General features: G+C 40.9%; 1 protein-coding gene across 3 annotated transcripts; it reads right to left on the bottom strand.

Moving 5' to 3' along the window:
* Nucleotides 1-4,849: 4,849 nt before the first annotated feature.
* clta (clathrin, light chain A) lies at nucleotides 4,850-17,280 on the bottom strand. Of its 3 annotated transcripts, XM_033624698.2 has the most exons (7): nucleotides 16,988-17,280; nucleotides 16,220-16,248; nucleotides 14,193-14,310; nucleotides 13,808-13,919; nucleotides 10,920-10,973; nucleotides 7,597-7,632; nucleotides 4,850-6,097 (listed from the first exon to the last, which is right to left on the bottom strand). In XM_033624698.2, the coding sequence occupies exons 1-7, from the start codon at nucleotides 17,163-17,165 to the stop codon at nucleotides 5,926-5,928; spliced, it is 699 nt and encodes a 232-aa protein (XP_033480589.1). In that variant the 5' UTR covers nucleotides 17,166-17,280; the 3' UTR covers nucleotides 4,850-5,925. The 3 variants fall into 3 exon arrangements, with proteins under 3 accessions (XP_033480589.1, XP_033480590.1, XP_033480591.1); XM_033624699.2 differs by lacking the exon at nucleotides 7,597-7,632 and having other exon boundaries at nucleotides 16,988-17,277; XM_033624700.2 differs by lacking the exons at nucleotides 7,597-7,632; nucleotides 10,920-10,973 and having other exon boundaries at nucleotides 16,988-17,277.
* Between the last annotated feature and the right edge of the window lie 1,018 nt (nucleotides 17,281-18,298).

Genomic DNA, 18,298 nt, shown 5'->3' with positions numbered 1-18,298 from the left:
ACACACTCAGGAGCTGCATTAACAGTTGATATGTGGTGAATGAAAGAAGACAAAGTGGAATAATTATCCAGCAATATCACACCCATATTTTTCACTACTCTTTGAGAACTCTTAGATGAGAAAATAAAACCAGAATGCAGAGCCTTTAACACATTTTTTATTCCCAAGATTAACCTTTCAGAGACACCATTGCAATTAACATAAGTTGTTGACAGTAACATTTTATTACGATTTACTCCTGGGAAAATTAGGCAGGGACAAATCCTTTTGAATAGAGATGAAGTGTGGAAATTTACCAAGCAAGCCAGGGTACATAACTCATTTTTGACTGAGCTAGTGTTGCAGAACATGCAGGAAAATGCCTGTGTCATAAAGAAGAATGCACATGTGGCTTCACATCCCACATTTGACTGTTGACACATTTGTGAATTGTAGTGCAAATCACCACACCCTGCTATTATGCCTACAGGCTGTTGTTGATTACATTTCACACCAACACTTCTTCTTTGGTTCAGATATCATGGACCTTCACTGCAAACATGGCCGCCTTAGTCACCACCATCTTGCTCGGATGGAATGAAAAAAAGAGAAGAAAGAAACAAGACCGCTGACAGTTTCATAAAAACAATGACAGACTGCTAAAAAAAGAAAATGAACACAATGAATTCCAGTGGAGCAAGTTCATGCAGGTATGTGCCCTTCTTCTATCTTCATGTCATCTCAGGTACTGGTGTCAAACTGACTGTGGCAAAGTTGGGTCTAATAATAGAAACTGGATGTTTCAGTTGTTTGTGACACCATGTTGCAAAACTTTAAAATTCAAAAGAAAGATTTAATGGAAGATAGGGGTGGGTGACACCAAATAATAGTTTTAATTTGATAGCAGGCAGTACCAGGGCCTGAATCACTTCATTATTATTAAAAGCTACTACTATAATATTGTGTAGACTGTAGAGGAGGGCAAAGTGCCATTAATAATGAGGTTAATGCAACATTGTCAGGGCACTTCTAAATGATGCTGAATAAACTGAAGGGGGTCAAGACCATGACTGACTTGCTAGTGATATGAACTCTTATATGACTCTAAATCTAAATGAACCACATGTTTAACACATGATCCCATCACTGTCTCCACCATTTGAACTGCTTAGACCAGCTCTGCCTGCACTGAGATGTCCAGTGGTGCTACTATGAGGTGACCAGAGGGGGCCACAGCCACCCCGATACAATTGCTTTATGAAAATTTTTTGGGGGTGCCTCTGGAGGTTTTCCAGGGATGCCTCTTTGTCATTTCCCTTCCAGGTCAAGATCACTAAATGATCCACAGTTACAGCGGCCTCAGTTATGTGAGTGGCCTGCGCATGCCCAGAATACCCAATGGGGATGTCTGTGAATTCTTTCTGGTATTCCTTCAGTAAAAGAGAGAGGGGGTAAAGATAATCTATTTGTCATTAATGATCATAGTGTGTTATGTATAATGCCCAATGTTTTCATGAATGTGCACACGCTAATTGACAATATTACTACTGCAATAAAGTTTTAATTTATGAACCGAGCTGATCAAATTAACTGTAACTGTGGTAATGTTAGCTTGGAGGCCTTAAATAGTGTGCCAAAAATAAAATGGTGACATCCATGACATGAGATCAACTTTCACTCTAAAAAGCACTTGTGCACAGGGACACGCATGGTTTCTCCCTTGTTTGACAATCCTGCACAGCACACACACATTACAAAGATTGTCTTCCTCAGCTATGGTTTGCTGGGAGAGTCTGATGAAGGAAGGGAGAAGGCATGACGGTTGAGGGTTTAGTTTCCAGTCTAACTCGTCTTCAGGGACACTCCCCAAACTGACGTGGAATTGAATGAACATACGTAATTTGAAGGCTTATGTCAATATGTTATATTGTCAAAGCATTAGAATTGTGTGTGTGTGTGTGTGTGTGTGTGTGTGTGTGTGTGTGTGTGTATCTCATGTTAACAGGTGCCTGTTGTCCTGGAAACAGAGCTTTCAAGGCTTCGTTGTGTTGTTATGTAAGACTGTTATGTCACTATTATCACTGTGATATCAAAATAATTCTGTAATATCAATAGCAGGTAACAGTTGAGCTTGTTCAGGGTGTGTGAGATTTGTTTCTATTTGGAGAAAGCCCTTGACTGCTGAGGTAAACAAAACAGAACTATCAAATTGATGATGCCACAACAATAAATCAATCCATCATCATCATTAGTTTGCTCCATGAAATCTTAAATTATGACTTCTATGAAATGTAGTTGTCTGTTCTGTCACTTAGTAGTAGTGATAAATTAATGTCAGTGTTTAGGATTAGGCAGCGTAATCATCCAGTATCCTATCAACTGAAACGACATGCTGAATTTGCAGTTCATTCTCACAATAAACCAGTGAACGTCTTCATCTCTGGCCCAATCCCACTTCAAGTGTTGTCAAAGGCCCCCCACACCTGGTTGGGGTTGGTCAACATACCTTTTTTCTAAAGAATAAGATTTCAGTCTTTTCTTGAACCATTCCTCAGGTTTTAAAAGTATATTTTTCAACCTATCCTAACATTTTGAGTTCTAGTATTCTAATCAAAAACATACCTGACAGTTCTCATTAACAAGTAGTGTGGTTTCATGGTAAGACACAACACTGGTCACTTACTGGAACTGTTCTTGTTGGCAACAGCCCACAGTCTGTGGTCCTATAAGTCACTCTCTGGAATTGTTCCCACTTTTATCAGACCAATGCATATTTATGTTTATTCATTTCGCTCAGCAGAGACAGAAGAGTGAAGTAAAGATAATGTTTAATACAGAATATGAGTGTACAGAGTAGACTAACAAATGATTTGTGCTGATTAAGATTTAACAGAAGTGTTTAGCGCTTGGACACCAGAGGGAGATATTTTGTGATCGAGGGACATCTGAGCAGCAGCAGGATAAATCCCCCCAATGGAGTCCAGACACTGGTGGTGGTGGTGGCTGATGACTCTGAGGCTGCTGACTGCTGAGGCGGATGAGGCTGATGAATCTATAAAGACTGGGTGGTGATGGGGAGGTGGAGGGTGCGCACGACGGCAGCAAGAAAGAACTACAGCAGAGAAAGAACCATGAGGAGCTGAAAGATGATAGGCTGACAGAGCTTATGAAAAGGCAAAAACGTATTTAATGCACTGTCAAGAGCATGCCAAACACAGGCAGCAACATAACTGTAACCCTAGAGCCACGCAAAGAAGAAGGTGGTGATGTTGGCCAATCAGAAGCCCAAAAAAGCTACAACCAGAAGGCTACCTGGGGCAGTGACCTCTGTGGTGCATTTTGACGCCTGTTCCTCAATACAGTGGAAGAGTAACTGTACGTCTATGTGTAAACATGTAAAAAGTCCTGTTAGCAATGTTAGAACCACCTCCACCATTGCACATTACACATTATTTATGACGCTACACAAAGGACATCAACAACACTGAAAATCTTCAAAAATCTAAAGTAGAGAGGGAGAGAAGTAGGGAGAGAAAGTATGTCTTAAGGAAGATCATGTGTTAATCACCATGACCTCAAGCATTTACTTAGTTCTTTTCTTACTGTATCTAACCTTTCAATATAATCGTCTTTATCATAGTATATCCTTTCATTGTTATGCAGATGACACGCTATCTTACCTTCCTATCAAAGCCTGACATTCCAAAAGCCAGCTATGCGACAAAGCTGCTTTGCTGATCACTTTTTTTCAGTTGAACTCAAGAGTCTCATCATCAGCCCTGCCTTGATTCTTCCTCATCTCATTCTGAGTAAAACACCAGGCAGCTGTGAATTCATCACTGGCTGATGAGCTGGATCAGATGACATTGGAGGTTGTTGGATAGTCCTTGTAAAAAATGTGTGGTGGAAAATGAACTAGACTTTGGCCTCCAAGAAATCCTCTCCTGTATCTGCTTGGGTCAGGAACAAGTCATGTACAAACAAAACTAAAATATTAGTGATAGTTTTATTGCACTCCTAACAAAGAAGAGTCAGTGACTGCAAGGAGACACTTGTTCTGTTCATTCATCTTCATGTGACCATGCTGAGGTTGACATCTGTGGGATCCAGAGGATTGGCACTGGTGCACTGCAGGATGGTGAACATATGGTGGTGCTCCGTCATTGTCTTGTAGACCCGATGCATCATCTCCATGGACTACATCCCACTGGACGCCACCATGGGATGTCCTGACACAGACTGACTGGTACAAAGAGAAAGGGAGATGGAGGCCACAACAACCTGGATATATCCAACAAAAAGTACCGCTGGGCCAAATAAGTTCCACATAGTGTGTGATTCAATTTAAGATTTTGGGAATATAGCCAGTGTCATCTGAAGCTGACTTTACAGCACAAAAGCTCCTCCATTAACATTAATTTCAGGGGTGGTCACAGATAAAATACTTTGCATGAAAACAGACAAACATATCTAACTGCCCTTAAGCTTAGACCTCAGAGAAAAGATAAATCCAACATTATTCAGGACAACAAAAAGCCTTGCAAACCTCTTTACGTTTTCTTTCCTTTAACAACCCAAATTAGGTTCAGGTAAGAGTTGTTCGAGCTTGCATGCTGCACAGCTTCATAGCCTTTTAGGCAGTTTTCTCCAGATAGGGAAAGTTGTTTGTATCACACGAGGTAAGTCATGGAGAACTCCACAGCCATCTATGGAAACTGAAATCATTTGGGCGCTCTGTTGTTCAGGATTCTTACAAGTAAATCTTTCCAGGATCTGCCAGCACTATGACACCTTGTTGACTCAGTGCAGCCACATTCCTAAACCACAGATGAACATTTATTATCCAGCTGAAGAACGACAGGATGACAGCTTTCATTCACTTTTTACTGATATTGAAATCAAATGGACAATGAACACGCATGGTCAAGCAACAGCTGGCAAATATCTAGTTCTCTTTAAAACCACAACTGTCTAATTTCAGTGACATAAACATTTTATATACTGTATATATATTGCCTTCTGTATATGTACATAGGTACACGCATAGAGTACATACACACACTGTTGAGGTTTAAACGCACACACAAACAGGTCATATGTATTGTAATGACTGGACTTTGTTCAGTTCCTGACTGGAGAGGGGAGAGGCTTTTCAAAAGGAAATGCATAGATCGGAAAATTGAACACAATATGCCACAAGCAGGCTCTACACGCACAGCTTAAAGTACACACACTGAATTTGGAGTTCTGTCTTAGAGTTTGGTCCTTAAAAAACAACAATAAAGAAAAATTCTTAAGTTTTTTTTTTTTTTGTAAGGATGGGAAAACAGAAGGTGAAGTAAACCATTTAACATCGATCAACCCTCGTAAGTCGAAGAAAGATTCATGAGATTGACAGGTTAAGAGTTAGAGTACAGCATCATGGGAATGATATTGTTTGGGGGCCGTGTGAAGCAGGCTATAGTGTAGCTGAAGGCCCAAACAAACATCAACCCTTCCCTTTTAGTGTTCCAGCTCACCACCTTTACACAAGTGTTGCACAAGACCACAGATCATGAGACCTGGTGTCGATCTAACAGGCCTCGATCTCAGTTTGTTAAACGTGAGGAAGACATATTAAAAGGTCTTGTTTGGTCTGTGGAAGAGGTGCACACAGGTAGAAACCCTTTAAGGGGGAGGAAATGGTGAGCTGGTGCTTCAAGATTAATCTCTACAGCCCTGCCAGGTGGAAATGGATGAGGGCAGGACCACTGGCTATATCCTTCCATTGGGGGGGGGGGGGGGTGGGGGGGGGGGGGGTGGGGGGGTATGACTGTGCATGGCAAACGCGTGCACAGAAGGGGTGTAAGCCCCCTTGTCTTCAGAATACAGGTTGTGACTGCTGGGTTGGTTGGTGTGTGGTGATAGAGGATGATATGGAATGACGCCCTGGGCAGCTTTGGCTGCCTAACGGACTAGCGGGGACTGCTTCAGGGAGATGAGGACCGAGCGCATGCGGGACACGTCTTTGGCCTGCTTGCTGGACTTGGGGTTGAAGTCGCAGAGCCGAGCCACCCGCTCCCACTCCGTGCCGGGGTTGTTCTCGTCCAGATCTGAAATCATGGCCTCCTCAGCCGCCCTATATGCAACAGGGAAGAAGATAAGGAGAGGACATGGAATAGAAAACAATCAGTGGAGGAAGAAGTAAGATACAGCATAGTACACATACAGCTCTAAGGAAGTCCTCTGCTGATCACCAACACAAGCTCTGGTGGAAAACTCAGTCAAGCCTCTGATATATATGTTAAGTTAAAATTCAGTCTCAAATCAGGATATGAGAGATACTCCTTAAATCTATTAAGCATAAAGCTCTACAACAGATTTAACTACAGACAAGTTTTCCTTTTGATTGCTCGGTGGGACATTGGTGGTTCAGCAGAGTCGACCTCAGGGCGGGACAGTCCAATCACCACACAGAAATGGACATCCATTTATGTCTTTAGGCCCACAAAGAGCAAAAAGCTACAACAGTTTCATTACCTGTGGCATGCCCCCAAGTCTGCTTACACATTACAGTACAGTCACCTGTCTTTTTGACTCTCCACAACAGTAAAGGGAGGTACATATAAAAACACTGATGAGAAATCCAAAGAAAACAAACCAAAGCTAAACAAAGTAATTGTAAGGTCTGTTAAGCATCTTTGGTTGGTTAAAAATGCAGTTCTGTACAGAACTGGGGGGAGGGGAGTTGGCCCGCACCCTTACACTTCAACTTGCCCCGTGGTTGCATATTTACAACTTTCCTCAGCAAGACCCAAGTATAGGGATGATGAGCTCATCTATATACTTGTCCTTGATTAAAAAGGAACAATAATGGCAAGCTCTTTTTTTTAACCAAGCCCAAAAGAACTGAAGCACTGCTGGGCCTTAGCCATGCATTGTGCTGCGGCTGAAAAGCAGGCTATTTGGAAGAGTGGCAAAGAATGTGTTTACTTTGATTTCATGTGTCGTAATTGCGGAACAGATCAATTACTGTCTTCTTGGTGAAGGTTTGATGTTTTTAAACCATCTATCAAACAAAAAAATGATATTTACACTACAGGTCTTACAACACAGCACTTAAATTGAAAACGAAAGTAAATTAAAACAAAAAGAAAAGACAAAACTTAAATCTGAAAATGGATCAGTGCCACTATCACAAGACATTTTGAGATGCAAGCCACAGATTATGGCTAAACAAATGTAAGCCCTCATAACACCCCACCCACAAACAGTAATAATTCCACTGCCGTTTTCTACTTAGGATTGTTTTTTTCTATTCCCCACCCAACCTGCAGGCACAAACTCTGCTACTAACTACAACACAGTACACAAAGCAAAATGGGGATGAGAAGCCAATGAACATTCACCGTCACAACCAACTACAAATACACAAAAGGAACTAGAAGGACCACAACATCACAGAGGGGACATTATAACAAACCTCTATCTAGGCAGTGGATCTAACTGTCGGGATAGTAAGCTGGATCATCTGTGTAACGTTTAATTATCTAACACACACACACACAGAACTGCATCTATACCCGGTCAAAAATATAAAGTACTTGGAGGTTCTGGGGTTTCGTATTTTTACTTAACTGGTCTAGGCGGTAGCAAGGATGGTTAATGTGTGTGCTTTAAGGTGCATAGGAAAAGAAAACAGGGAGAAACAGTTTCACAAGTCAGAATTTAGAAGAGAGAGAGAGAGGGGACGAAATGAAAGACAACCAAAATGAGCTAAATGCAGATGTTGAAAGCCAGCATGCAAAAGCGACATTTCAAAAAAAATGTCATTCTTTTTTTTTCTTCAAAAGTGTTCAAAATACTAAGTGTGCAGCCTTTGGTTTGGTGAGTGGGAAAGACATTTCTGTGTGAATACTGCTTTGTACCATGTTACTCACACAAGGACATTATGGCCTGGGGTCTCATTTATAAAACTGTGTTAGTAATTTTCTTATAAGTTGGGTCAAAACATGAGCACAACATCCTCTTACTAATATTCTGATCTATCAAATGTTCAAAAGCTCATCTGCAAGCCATTTCATCTCGTCACGAGACATTAACACGATTAATTTAACTACATTTGCAGCTCCCACTCCCTCCAAATCTTTATAGGCATTCTTCTGAGACTGTGCAGGGATGCATTCAATCTCTTGACACATTTTTTTAATTCCCAGCATTTGTGTGGGAAGTGTATTATTCATATCATTCAAGCCCATTTGTTCTTACTAAAGGCTTATAAATGAGGCCCTTGGAGTCTCACTCACGGTCTCACACTGACAAGATGGAGGAGGAGGAGGACGAGGTGGTGTAATTCAGTGTCACTACACCAACACTGCTCAGACTCAATCCCACATATATGCTGACAATGTGCTGCATACTCTGCATTGAGGTGTGCACATTATGTAGACTATTAAAAAAATACTAGTAAATAATAGCTTTCAGCTATGCTATACATTTTTAATAAAAAAAAACCTTTGTTAGAAATAACAGTAATGACAAGTTTAAAGGGACAGTTCACCCCCAAATTAAAACTACATTTATTTCCTCTTACCTGTGGTGCTATTTATCAGTCTAAATTGTTTTGCTGTGAGTTGCTGAGTGTTGGAGATATCAGCTGTAGAGATGTCTGCCTTTTTGCGAATATAATGCAACTAGATGGCACTCAGCTTGTGGTGCTAAAAGTGCCCCCGCAAAAAAAAAAAATACTTGAAAAACTTAACAGCAATGTCTCTTTCCAGAAATCATGACCTGGTTACTGAAGATAATCCACAGATCTTGTTGTGAGCAGTTTCATGTAGGAACCATTTTCTACACCTGCCATCCAAATCACTGCCCAGAAGGAAGCACACATCTACTCATAGATGAGAGGCTTGGGCTTGTGTCAGTGCGAACTGAAAACATTAATGCCATCCTTCTTGGCTGAGCTGTAATGTTAGCTAGCTCAGTGGTGCCAGCAGTAGATGTGGTGATTCACAAACTCACGGACGAGAGGCTCCTACTTGTGTCAGCACGAGGTTAGCTACGTTAGCTAACTTAGTGGTGTTATGTGGAGCTAGCATTAGATGCATGCTTCCTTCTGCGTAGTGATATGGTTGGAAGGTGCAGATCCGTAGACAGAAAATAGTTCCTATATGAAACTACTCACAACGTTGTCTTTCAATTATCTTGAGTAATCAGGTCATGATTTTTGGACAGCGACATTGCTGTTGAGTTTTTCAAATGTAATTTTTGGGTGTTTTGAGCACCACAAGCTGAGTGCCATCTAGTTCTATTATATTCAAAAAGAGGCAGACATCTCTACAGCTGATATCTCCAACACTCAGCAATTCACACCAAAATAATCTAGACTGATAAACAGCACTACAGGTAGGAGAAAAAATATGTCTTTGATTTTGAGGTGAACTGTCCCTTTAACACGGCTAGAATCTGGTCTTTCCTTAGCCTTTAAAAGCAAAGCTGACGAATTTTTAGAAGAAAAAACATGTACACTGCAATGCAGGCTAATGTGCACTCTTTTGTGATTGAACAGCAAAACCAAAGGCTGCACAGCTCAGCCTACTGGATAGCTAGCTGGGCAAATTAGCATGTCACCGTGTCGGACAGCAGTAGCTACAGAGCAGCTAACATTCTAAAAAGCATGAACACACAGTTCAGTTTGAAGCAGTTGTGTGATCATGATCAATGGTGTTCTCAATAAAATCTTTGCTGTGCATTACATTTACCACCAATAATAAGGAGAGAGAGATAGTGAATGCTGGACTCAGTATCACAAGTCAGGACATCTGCAAGTTCAAGAAACCAAAATTCTGACCCTTTATATGTTGATTAGAAATTAGCATATGAACCAGAAAGATGGAAACAAAACAATATTTCAGAAGACTATTAAGTGCTTTTATGCAGCTTGAAAAAAACATTATAAAATATCCTCAAAGGCAAAACAAGGTATCAACTTGAGTTTCTGAATCCTGCAGATGGATCCAATTTAAATCCAAAGGAAAGGAATACAACTTGACCGGCACACACTATTTAAAATTTAAGTAACTTTTAACTCTGTTTCACATGTGGTACGGTTAGCATGACACTATCCTGTTCTGCACATAGCCCTAGCGTTTACTTAAGTGAGTGGCAGAGCTGGAGGTACGGGAAGTTAGAGTGAGTAGGAAGTTTGACTTGTAAAGATTCAGAGGAAGGAACCATCCCTATGAACAGTGTCGACTCTGCACATTGTTCAGTGAACAGATTAAGAAAAAGGGATAGTTTAGTTGATGCCAAGTTCACACACAACTGCTTCAAACAAATCTACACGCATCATACTCCTGATCCTTATTCTGTAGATTAATTTTTTTTGGGGAAAAAAACATCACGCTTATGAAAAGATGTTAAGTAGAAACAAAACACTTCCTGTGAGAGTTCATACAATAAATGTAAGCAGTGTTAATTGTTGGAAATTCATGTCATGTTTTTGCAAAATGTTTTGCTGAAATGAAGGATAAGTATGGAAGTGAGTAATAGATGAGGCACAGTAATGAAATAATTAATTTGATTTCCATAGATGTGACTGAGGAGCGTGGCAGTGTGTGTGTAGTAGCATGCAGTCATTCTCTGTACTGACAAATCCTCACAAGCATCCACTCACAAATGGCATGCAGACATATGGGGTGAAATTATGACTGAGGTTTACATATGAGAAAAAAAAAAAAGCTAGATGACGTGAAACAATTCAAAATCCAAGTAGTTACGAATTAAAAAACAAAAGATGGAGTTAATATGACAATACATGGCAATACATGGGGAGTTAACTAATGACCTAACTAATGAGATGACGTCAATGGTTGGTTGGAGGCTGGGAGTTAATGATGACAATGGAGAAAAAAAAGGCAAAAGAATGAGAAGGGAGGATGTTAGTTGGAGCAACATACACATAACCAATGAGCTCAGAGAAGGGCTGCTTGTAGAAGTCTTCATCCAGCACCCTGGACAAACATCCGCCCAAACGACAGAGCAGCAAGAAGGCAGGAGAGAAGAGAGACAGCGATAAAAGGGAGAAGAGGATGGAAACACAAGCATTATAGGTTACCACACAGTAATAAGCTAAGGCATATCATCAAAGGCTCAGGGAAGGACTTCTAAACGCAGCATCGAGGGTTTCACAGGCTTGGGGAGGCTGTCAGCTGATTGTGCCCACCCATGAAATCTTTAATTACATGTCTGTGTGATCTGCCATACACCATCAGCTCCTCACATCCAAAACTAATACCAGAAATGAAGGAGTAACTTCAAAACACTATCAAGTTCTAATTGTTTGACACACTGAACTGCTTTAGTAATTAATTGAATCCTGGCGATACACTGTAACTATGACTAATGAATATAAGGCTACATCCACACTAATGTTTTCATTTAGAAACACATAACTTTTGCTACATTTACGTCTAGTGTCCACACTATTCCAGTGTTTTGGAACCGCTAAAATGGAGACCTTTGAAAATGCTGCCGATCATGTTTTAGTTTGATAACTCCAGGGTTGCATTTTTGTCTGGATGGGCATTGACAGACACTTTTGAAAACGATGATGTTGACACCCACGTTCACTTCCTGGTTGGGTCTCATCAGTCAAGACGTGTTTTAAAGATTGTAGGTATGCCAGCATACCTTTTGTTATTTTATTCTTCTTGTGTGGATTACTTTGCTCCTTTACCATCACCATTGCTTTCCCCAGTGATGGTTAATGCTCCCAGTGTTACTCTAATGTGTTGCTCTATTTGCCTTGTAACAACTCCCAATCTATATTTTCCGACCAATGACTGCCATATACTCATGCCAACTTCAGTAACAATTCCTCCTCGTGGACAGTCCAAGCAAAGAAATCTCTGGTCCTACTTGGTGCCATCTTTCTATGACTAAATCACCAACCACAGAGTTGACAATGTGCTTCCTGTTTACATCAGCACATGGATGCCCAGTGTGCGTGAATGGTCATGTGATATGTGTTTTCAGATGTGTTAGTATGGACAGAGATTACTTCTAAAAACGGTGCTAAAACACTCAAGTGTATTGAGGTTGTTTTTATTTTGAAACATAAACCTATTAGTGTGGATCTGGCCTAAGTAATTAACGGAAGACACCACATTATTTACTAGTGACAGCTTCTCCAATGTTTGGACTCATTTGCTAATCTTTATTATAAAAATAATGTCAGTTGCAGCCTTAACTCTTCTACATTTGTATATCAGTTACTTGTTTACCAGACAAAGACCATCCATATGAAAGGATTAGCCATCAGTAACACTTTTCCACCAAACAGGACTGCCAGTTGAGCAGGGAGTCATGGCTGCAGGTATTTCATTATTAATAGGGTAGCAGGGCTACGTTACAGTGCAGGAGAAACCGAGACAGAAACTTTGCCAATTCACCTCTACAAAATGATGAGTTACCTGGTGCTTGCTGAAGGGCACAAACATGCCAGCCAATGGCATATTAAACATCCTTAAATAGTTACATATCTAACAATCGTATGAGAAAACAACACTTCAGTCTTTTGAAGCATTGTTATTATTAAGTATTCAAGACCAACTAACTTAATTCCTACTTGGAACACGGTATCATCATGACATTATAGATTTGTAAAAACATTTTTCTAATTACACTAGAATTTTTTGAATAATCCAAACCCATGCTGAAGTCAATGACCTTTAAGGGTTGTCTCTCACACACCTTCACCTCTGCCAATTTATGGCCAGGTGGGGTAAATCCAAGATAATAATATTAACACAGTACAATTATTGCTTTAAGCATCCATGACTGGACAGTAAGATCTAACTTTAGCTGTAAAATTAAAGATGGAGTCTACAATTCTAATCCACTACACTTTTTGCCAAATACAGCAAATATCTCCTGTTAGCTTTCTGTTCCGTGTGTGCACTGAAAAACAAATGTCCTGTTTGCATAAACAGCCCTGGCTCTGCAAACGGGAAACAAACAATGTCGCTTGGACCAAGCTACACAACACTGTCACGCTGTGCTCGTGCACAGGACAGGGGAAAGGGCGTGAATGTATAAAGAGAAAGGTAATGGGAGCAGGAGAGATAGTAAAACAGAGCTTCTGAAAGAGCGCTGATGGGAGGGGTGTATTTGTTTGGGTTTGAGTTCAAATAGCAACAATCTTCCTCCAGGATCGCAGACTCCACCTTTAACTTTAGCCTACCCTTCAGCAGAGGTCTGAAGATATTGAAACTACAGTGCTGAATTGGGAAATAACAAGTGTATGTATATAAGGAGACACACACCATCACACAGTGGTATTGGTTGGCAGGGCTATTGAAAAGGTGTGTGTCGAAGCATGAGATCCTACAATACTACAACAATTACTATCATGTTTTTGGCTCATCACCTGGAGTAACTCAGGTTGCCCCCTAAAGTAACGTCTTGACATCATGATTGTCCACAAGTATGTGAGAGCAATCTACTAAAGGAAACTTTGGGCTAGCGAAGGATAGGAACACTGACTTGCTGGGAAAGCAGCACAATATCTTTCTCGAACCTCAAGGCTAGGGTGGATCCATTTCTCTTCCTGCTAGAGACCCTAAACACTGAGCCAAACCTTAGTATTCAGCTATAAGTTCCCCTGTGGCTAAATCCAAGACTGCCGCTATGATTTAAGAACTTTTTGGAAATCCTCCATATCATCAACTTGGCTTTTTTTTTGTCCAGACACAAATGTGAATGGGTTCTTATTCATGGTAATATCAGCCCCCCCCAAGTCCATCGTTCCTTGTGTCCTGTCTCTACCCCTCTATGAAGCCAGTACCTGTTGTTGGATTTGGTTTTCTCCAGCTGCTCGTTCTGCCTGGCGTGCCACTCTTCCAGCTCCACCTTGGCTTTCTCCTTCCACTCTGACTCCTGCTTGCGAGAATTTTCATCTGGAGAGGGAGAAGAGCGAGGTGAGGGGCAATAAATTAGTGAAGAGACAGACGGAAAGGTAAACATAAAAGCAGGGGGAAATAATATGAGGGCAGGACCACCGGCAATTAGGGAAGGAGAAATTCATAACATACCAACAAACTATGGAAAAAAAACCCCCTGCTAGGTTTGAATTTCCAGTGCTAGGCGTAGGTCTCATAATATCAACCTTTACTGTTGAGACAGCAGTGGCCTGTCCTGTTCCCTTCTAACTTACTCTGGTCTGTGCTTACCTAGCAACTCCAGCCGTTCACTTTGCTCCTCCCTCCACTTGCGTAGGCTTTCAGGTTCTGCCTGCAGCCGATCTGCATTGGAAATTGCTGCGTAGGCGTCTGATGGACCATTGCTTTCCTGAGAAACAAGGGAGGCGATGATATAGAGACGATTGTCTTACTTCATAAAAAAACATTTCATCAATATCAGTTACAGAGATTCAGTGAAAAAGTCTCTCAATATGAATTACTCATCTATCCAACTGTCATCTGAAGGTTGTAAATACATTTTCAATTGCAGCCAATTTCTTATCCTAATTACAGTAGTTATTCAGTACATCTGTTCCTAGACGTTAGTTATATTCTGAGAGGATTTATTAAAAGTACATTTGGCTTGCTTTGGGTTTTATCAGCTTAGCTTCTCTCACTGCCAGAAAGAAGTCCTGACGATGCAAAATACAACAATGTTGCAATGACAGCATAGGAAACGGAAGTTGGAGTGAATCTGACAGACGGATATTCAGACCTCTGAAGTCAGCATTGAAATCACACTATCTGCTACAGCGCTAAAAGAAAACAAGTTTTCTTTCCACTCTACCACTAAAATCTTACAAATGTATTTTTATATTTTAAACAAAGAGGAGCTGCAGAACTAATGCATAAAACTGAGGGGGGGGGGGGGGGGGGGGGCGGGGGGCGCGGACTCTTCACAAAATCAAATCTCAACATCCCATTAGCAAGACTACTGTATATTAATCTCATCAGTTCACTTAAGGGAAACTTTTCATGCCTTCAGCGCCTGGAGCTCCCTGCACATTTGCCATTGTGATGACACTGAGCTGGTTGAAAGTCAGCAATATTTCCCTTTAAAGGATAAATTTGGTTTATAACCATTTTGGTTTTATATTTTGCAGTTTAGGTCATCATTCCTTTCAGTAATTATAACGTTTCTTTAAACTGTCAACATCTGGGAAGATGGAAACATCACCACAATGAAGTCAGATGGGCCAAGAAACAAACAGTCAAGACACATTTTCAACAAACCACCAGGTTACCCAAAGTTTTTCGAGAAAAAAAATCACAGGGGATCCAATGTTAGCATCCATCACAATTTTCAGGCCAACGTAATGGTCCAACTTTGACCTTCCATACTCGATGTAGTTGTGTGCGCACATGGGAGAAGCTTGTCTATAGGGCTTTCTGCCAGAAGGGGCTTTCTGGCAGAAGTCTATTCATTTTAACTCAAACCACCATTTCTTCCCAAACCTTAACGAAGAAATCCCTTTCTGGCAGAAAGCCCTGTAGGCAAACTTCTCTCAACAGTGCATAAATACTGATCTTTCTGGGAATATTAACAGCAATTCAGGTGGGCTAACTTTCTGCTTTACATCCAAATAAAGTGGTGTATATAATCTGGTTTAATTGCTGGCATGAATCAAGTGTTTCTTTACTTATCCGATTTCTTTTGAGCAATATTGTCATGTTCATAGATCTTAGCAACTTACTCAGTCAGCACAATGTTAAAATTACTGGCCACATCTCAGCAACTACTTTGGTTACATCCATCCATCCAGAAACTAAGAAAATCATCAAAATAAGACCCAAACTGTAAATAACCAAGAGTATTCTTTAACAGTTGTGCTTTCATAAAAAGCCACCCAACACTGACATTGGGTAAGTTAATACCTACAGTATAAGACTTTTTCCACATGGCAATGTTAAGGTTTTTCTTCACTGCAACATTACGGAGACAGATGTCACTTAAGCAACATGGTTTGGCCATTTATCAAAACAATAGTATCAGTGTCCTCACAATTATCCTCTGAGGAGTTAGAAGAGCCAGAGATTACAGCTCTTTAAGGCAGCAAGCAAAAGCCCTACATTGAGAGCTCAAATAACCAAAAGATGTTTGGTTTGGACAGAGTGACAAGTGTATTTTGTGAGCACGAATAGGCCGTCAAAGTCTCCCTATACACACAAAATACAGCGGAACAGCCACAAGGACAGAATAATTGGGCAGTTTGACAATATAAGAGTGAAAGTATTACCCCATGAAGCTCTCCATTGACAGCACCATCTGCAAAGATACAATGAAAATAGCTGTTAGAAATCAAGTAGACAAATAAAACAGCAGACATGAGTGATGTGTTTAAGCAGAAAACAACAAAACCTCTATCATGACAAGACCTTGGCTAACTCTTTTACTATTGCTGAATCCTCAAGATTTTCATACACACACATTTCATAATATGGCATGTCAGCACTTCTGACTAACTATAATTGCTACACCACAACGAAGCTACAGCTTCAAGGAAACGAGGCAGGCATGGGCAAAGGTCGTTAAGCTCCATCAATTTCCTCTTTTGGCTGTAAGGTTTGCTGGCTCCCAGGGCTGTAGCAACATGTCGGGCTGCCAGCAAACAGTCAGCAATGAATGACAAGACCAAGAGCGGCAGGGCTGATGTTATCACACAGCTTCATTCATTTTACAGACAGTTGGATATTCATAAAACAAACATTAGTTAAGTAACCATTCTGAGTTTTCCGCTTCGTGTTCATTTGTCAATTTTACATAGCGCTGACACGGGTTAATGGTAACGCTAGCTAAACCAACTGGGCTAATTCGGTGGCTAAGCTAACGTTAGCATCTGACCAAAGAGCATCAGCTTCAGAGTCCATTTAGGACCAAATTAAGGTTTGACGGAAGTTACAGTTTGACAACACACACGGCGCCCTGTCATTAAAGTTAAATAGAAAGGCTATGGTGACATTTAACGAGGAGAAACTGCCTCTGCTTGACCACAACAGTCACCCACCGTTAGGGTCTCCAAGCGACGAGGGGACCTCTCCGCTGTCCAGGATGCTGAAGCCTTCGTCGTTTTCAATCCCCGCGATCTCGCTCTCCTGCTGGGCTAAGAAAGCGGCAGCGGGGTCCTCCTCCGACCCAACACCGTTGCCAGCGGCGGGCGCGTTCAGCATGTCAAAATCATCCATGGTGTGTATAATTACGTGAGGATAAATATGAGAAACGGTGAGCAGGTGTCGCGGGTGACCGTAATCGATTAGCTCAATGGGAAGAAGGACGACACAAAAAGAAAAAAAACGAAAAAGCTAGCGAAGCGGAAACAGGAGAGGAACCAATCACAAGCCAGAGCGGGTGAGTGATCGCACGGAGGACCAATTACAGAATAGCTGCCTCAAACTGGAACCAATCAAATCTGTAAACGCTGCTTCATACGGGTCCCATGACCTGCTACGTGCTGTCAGAGCTGTGAGAAAAATCCGCAGTCTGAGATTAGGCAAGATTCAACTGCTACATAATTAACCTGATATCATAGTTAGGCCTGTATGTATCTGTTGTATATTTTATATGCTGTAATATGCTAATATTATGCAAATTGTTTCATACAAAATATATATTAAATACATGTCTGAATTTACTTGCAACAAAAATCCCATTTATTTGCCCAGCTCTACCAATTTATGGCAGACTGAAGCTGTTTTTTGTTTTTCTTCTTAAAATGTTGGTCTCATCAGATCAGAGATCCTTGTTCCTCTTTGCTCCTGTCTTCCTGGCGAAGCACCCTGGCAACATGTGCTGGGTCCAGCCCAAGCACAGTGCCATGGTGGTTAATTATTGACAGCTCTGAATAGTCTCAAGTGGCTCAGGTGACAAGCAGGGACTAACCCGACTATGCAGCTGGGAGGAAATATATTGCATATAAAACACACTGTAAGTGAGACTCTATTTCAAAGCTAGAATTTGCTCTGAGCTGAAAACCTGGGTTGCTGTAACAAATAAAAAGGAACAAAACTATGAAGCCAGTTGTTGCTGACTTTACAGAGGTCATAAAACACAAAGGTGAGTCTCCTCCATATGAGCATTTTACTGTAACTCATATGACTAAATCATGGCCTTGAATAAGGATGTAGGACTTGACTGTTACCTGGCTCCAAACTTTGCAATTTACCCTCAAGATAACTAATTGATGGGGCTAAATGATTAAAAAGAAGACAAAGAAAAAAATGTAAAAATGCTATTATTTCTTGTAATAACAAGTGAGGAACATAATTGAATATGACTCCCAGGGCACATTAGTAAATTGCATGATGACTAAGTGGTGAAA

This window comes from Epinephelus lanceolatus, chromosome 3, assembly GCF_041903045.1.
Source record: "Epinephelus lanceolatus isolate andai-2023 chromosome 3, ASM4190304v1, whole genome shotgun sequence".
Classification (NCBI taxonomy): Eukaryota; Metazoa; Chordata; class Actinopteri; order Perciformes; family Serranidae; genus Epinephelus; species Epinephelus lanceolatus.
Note: the sequence above shows the minus strand (reverse complement) of the source record. Positions and strands in the feature narration are given on the sequence as shown.